At 44.8% G+C, this 4,992-nt stretch overlaps 1 protein-coding gene across 1 annotated transcript; it reads right to left on the reverse strand.

Moving 5' to 3' along the window:
• Positions 1 to 1,568: 1,568 nt before the first annotated feature.
• Positions 1,569 to 4,762, reverse strand: LOC104469605 (nuclear factor 1 A-type-like). Its single transcript, XM_010084177.1, has 4 exons — positions 4,747 to 4,762; positions 3,520 to 3,626; positions 2,780 to 3,315; positions 1,569 to 1,686 (listed from the first exon to the last, which is right to left on the reverse strand). Exons 1-4 carry the CDS (start codon positions 4,760 to 4,762, stop codon positions 1,569 to 1,571), a joined length of 777 nt encoding a protein of 258 aa, XP_010082479.1.
• Positions 4,763 to 4,992: the final 230 nt, after the last annotated feature.

Raw genomic sequence — 4,992 nt, forward strand, 5'->3', positions numbered from 1 at the left:
GACGAAGAGTGGAAGAAAAAAAAAAAACACAAGAAAAAGAGAAGCGAGCACTATGGGTGAAAAGGTCACAATGGTTTTGGCACGTATCTTCAAGCATGTTTCGGAGTCTGTGCCTCCTGCCAATACTGGCAACTTCTCAAAACTTTTAAGGAGGTAAAAACATTGTTTAGTGTTTACAAATCTTCTGTACTATAGCAGATGCTTGTCAAATCCACTATATGTAAGTTGACCAGCCTACCTAAGATTTGCGCTGGTGACTTCCTCTGTATAAATAAGCGGTCCATACATTTGGGGAGCGAGGTCTGATGGAGTTTGAGACAAAGGACCCTTAATTTTTTTTTTTTTTCCCTTTTGTAATTTTCCTGTTGCGCACCCGGCACAAGCTGCCATTACTGCGGGTCCGCGGGAACCAATGGCTGTCAACTTGGCCAATGTTCAGGTGTAACAAAGACTGCTGGGATACATCGGCGGGGGGAAAAAAAAAGGGAAAAAAGGGGGGAAAAAAAACCATAGCCTATATGCGAGGCTTTTGGTACACCTCTGCGACATGATATAGACGGTGACCATGCTGTGCTACCTCCTAAAACTCATTTTGCCCCCCTCCCCGGTGAGGTTTAGTGGGGAACACGCCAGCACCCGCTCCTGATTTAAGAGCACAATGCGATGCGTGCGATCAGCAAACAACGGCCGAAAACACGAAGCGGTGCGGTCTGTACGAGCGCGTTACTGCTTACACAAACCCGCAATTCTAACCCCCCCCAAAAAAAAAAAATCCAATCCTAAGCCTCGCGCTAAGTTTCCACGGCAAACATCTAGTCCAAAGAACAATTAGTGCAATTGATGAAGGCAGTGATGAAGGCAGAAATAAATAAGAGTTCGCTATCAAGGCTACTGTTTGCCAACAGTGTGCTGATAAGATGGTATATCCCTAATCACAGTATTGAACTTTTATAATGTCTATCGCTGGACTGTTATAACAGCAAGAGGATCCCTTCAAACTCCTCGGAGTACTTACACCCTGGGTTTGGTCCTTTTCTCCCCATCCTGCCTTTTTGTGATCCCACACGCAGCTTAAACCAAGACCATTGGTTTCTATTAACAACCTGTGCACTCCGCAGAAGGCTGCTCTTCATTTAGGGAACACAGTACAGACCAGTATTTACCGGCACTGCACTATATATAAATATAAATAATAAAAACCTGCGTGCCATATAGCGCTCAGAGTGGTTTTTGGCCACAGCTATCAAAGCACTTTAAGTGCATCACCCTGCTCCAATGTACAGAGGAGGAAACTGAGGCAGACAAAAGGGATGCGAGTCCCTGGGTCTCCTCGGAGCTGGTGATGGAACGGGAGAGGACCCGCAGAGCCGCAGTCTCCCTTTGGTTAGCCATTAATTGGTAATCCTTCCTTCCCCATGCCCCATAATAAATCGCAGAGTAAATAGATAATTTTCCACAATATTTGCCTACCTCCCCTTTGCCATAAATGTGCAATATGATTTACCCATGGTGCACCAAAGTGCAAAGTAAATTTCGCAGCTTATCTGTCGGAAATACAGTGAGGATACTCAAAAGTTATTTCCAAATATCCGGGATCGTACCCGGAAAATCACAGCGGCGACACTGCCTATCGCAACAACCGCTGCAGCGGCTGAAAAGCGCAGGAAAACTTTGGGGAAGCCAAAACTTTCTGCAAGACCCTCCGAAAGAAGGTAGCATTGGAAATGCAGGCTCCCGGTGCTGTAATTTGCTCAGTTTTCTTATTGATATATATATATATAGAAGTGTTTTCTACTAATACGATTCCTCTCCCCTTTGCTCATCTTTTTTTCCAGCCTGTCCAGCCCCCCAGCTTGCAAGTCAGGCTGACACCCAGGGGGACTTGTGCATACCATAGGTGAAAACCAGGGCCCAGCACTTCACGTGCGCACGTTTTTCTGCAATATAATCACTCTGGAGAACTGCAATCGCGTATTATTTTATCCCATCAACATAACTACGCATCCTCTGAGCACACCGACTCGCTCCGCGGGCAGGATGGACTTTGCGCTGGAGTCAACAGATCCCAAAATTTTCATTTTCATCACATATGAAAACATCTCAGCAACTTCCCCAGGAATTTATCTCAAGACCTGCTCAGGTTCTCGGTGTATAAATTGTGATATTTCAGGGGGGGTTAAATGCTTCCTTTTCCCCATAGCGTTACTCGGAGGGTTGTTTCATGGCCGTTCAGACCTGACAGCTGGGTTTGCTATCGAGGGACCACCTTACCCTTTCCCTCCGAGCCCAGCCCTGCAGGATCTCCACTCCCCATCCCATCGCCGCGGGGTGAGGATACCCGGTACTCCTGACCCGCGGGACTCAGGGACCTCTAGCCTTCTCAGACTACTTTGTGCATAATATATACAAACTTTTTTTTTTTTTTAATTAAAATCTATCTGCTTTCCCCCCAAAATCAGGATAAAGGAAGCCACATCCAGCTGCGATCCCTCTTAGGACAACATTTAGAATAACACCTGTGAAGGATGCCTGAAACGCCGTTAACCCCAGGAAACGAGAGCCACTTTTACACAGCTGCACCTTAAAAGCCCAAATAAAAAATAAAAAAAAAGAGGAGGGGGAGTTTTGGCACTCCCCTTGCCACCCTGTGAGGGCGATAACCGGCGTCCCCCGCTCCCTCCCCGGCACATGCAGCCGCTGCCGGAGCACGGCACACGGAAATAAACCAAAAAAAAAAAAAAAAAAAACCAAACTTGTAGAAGGTGGTATAGAAAAGCACTTACCTGCTGCGTGCACAAAGTATGCCAAATATAAATCGAGTTCCTTAACAGAAACTCCTATATGGTGGGGCTGTACGCACAGCCCGGGGTTAGAGCACTGTGGGGACTTTACAAGGCGCTCGCCATCAGTACTTTCGAGCGGAATACCTTTAAATAAAATCACCATAACAAGGTCCAACCTCCAGACCTTATCTGCCTGGCGAAGGCAGTCAATTCTTCTCATCTTGCCCTTCTGGTCTGGATTGGAAAGAACGCAACACGGAGGCTTTTTTCCTGTGACTGTGAGAACAAAATCCTCCCGAAATTCAGGCCTGATATCTTTCCGGAGCTTTGCCAGAAGTCTGGATGCCCATTTTTGCTTTACCTCAGGTTTTTCACTTAGCAGTTCGTCCTTCACGGCTCTCTCTTCCTCTTTTGACATGCGTTTTTCATGTTTTTTGAAGTATTTTCTTTTTCGGGCTTGCAGGTTGAACCACGTGTACGCAAACGCTCGGACGTGAGGCAGAAGTGCTTCGATGAAGGGATGAAATTCATCCTGAAAAAAGTTACAGAGAAGGGTCAGTGTCACCCAAACCATCAACAACAAACCCTCCAGAAATGAGGTTTTCGCACGAGGCGCTAAGGCTGGCCGGGACGGTGAGATTTAAGAGGGTGCTTAGATATTTTAGGGGCTGGGGGACTCATACCCCTCACTGACAGACCCCAAACCCGCCAACGGCCCATCACCGCTTCACCTCACGCTGACCCCAAACCTCCGCTCCCGCCACCCGAAAACAGGGTCCAACTTCAAACAAGGACCCAACGGAGACGATCCAACCATGGGTTCTTTCCCCAAACTCCAAACCTCTTTAAAAACAAAACAAAACAAAAATTTTAAAAAGGGAAGAATGAGTTAAAAGCTAAAAACCCCGCGGCGAGTCCACTCGCGGAGCGCGTATCTCCCTTTGCTCTCTCCCTGACCCCGCTGCTTGCGGTGTAGCCAGCGTATGCCCGCCAATTTGGCAAATCCTAAACATTTGGATGCCAATCAATGTTTGTATGGGGAAGTCTAAAGTATAGTAAAAACTTTCCCGAAGATATATTTGGAAATAGCAGCAGGCGGTATAGTAAAATGCCAATAGAGCTGCAGATACAAATACAATGAAGGGTGGTTTTCCCTCCGTTTCCTCAACGGTGAAGGGAGCAGAAAGTAACGCGGGCGATTTATCCCGCGTGCGCACCGATAACTAACGCTAAAATCCTAGAAAAAGCAAGTCTCATAATGTTTTTTTTTTTAAAAAAAGTTTTGTTTATATTTACTCAAAAATAAAAAAATAAAAATCTGATACGCGGGCATATTAGGACAAGCCAAACTCTGAGTCTTTCTAGAAAATAAAAAGGCAGAGGAAAAATTGAAAAATGCGGTAACAGAAAACCTTAGTACGACTTGTGCAAATAAGCAAAGAATTATTAATTTTTTCTTTACAGGTTGCATCATATTTTCATATATTTGAAAAGAAATTCCCTACTTGGAAAGTTAGTTGAGCCATCCGGAGACACTGCTCGCTTTGTGTAACGATGAGTTAAAGATCACCCCTCTTCCTTGGCACAAAAATAATCACTGTTAAAATTATGCGGACAATTAAAAAAAAATGCAAGAAAGACCCCCAATTTTGTTTAAAAAAAATAAATATATATATCCTCAAAAAGTACTACATAAATCAGCCAAAGAGATCAAAACATATTATAATATACTGGGGCCACGCTTCTTGCTTTTCTCTGAATAAATGAATGACCAAACTCCGGGCTGCACGTAAGAACGTATATAGCCCGTGCGGGCCTGATCCAGCACCGTGCGCTGGGGCCGTCCCTGCTTCCAGGGGCCGAGTTCCTCCTTTTCTCAGGATTGGGCCCCTCCAGGAAGGGAAAAATAAAGTCATTTGTGCAACGTTTTCCCCCAGCGTGGTAAAAGCCACCCGCTGCCTACCCTTGCAAGGCGACATTGGGGATTTTTCAGATTAACTAATTTTTTTTTATTTTTTTTTAATTATCCCATGGAGTACATTTCTTACCCCAAATCATTTCAGGTCGTGCAAATATTGTTATTAAAACAGACATCTTACTTCCTTTCGACGCCTTATTTTAACTCGCACTTTCTTTTCAAAAATTATGAAAAAATGGAGAAATCAATAGTAGAAATGTCTATCAGCAAAATCCTGTCGTAATTCAAGAC

This window comes from Pterocles gutturalis, unplaced genomic scaffold, assembly GCF_000699245.1.
Source record: "Pterocles gutturalis isolate BGI_N339 unplaced genomic scaffold, ASM69924v1 scaffold29575, whole genome shotgun sequence".
NCBI classification, from domain to species: Eukaryota; Metazoa; Chordata; class Aves; order Pterocliformes; family Pteroclidae; genus Pterocles; species Pterocles gutturalis.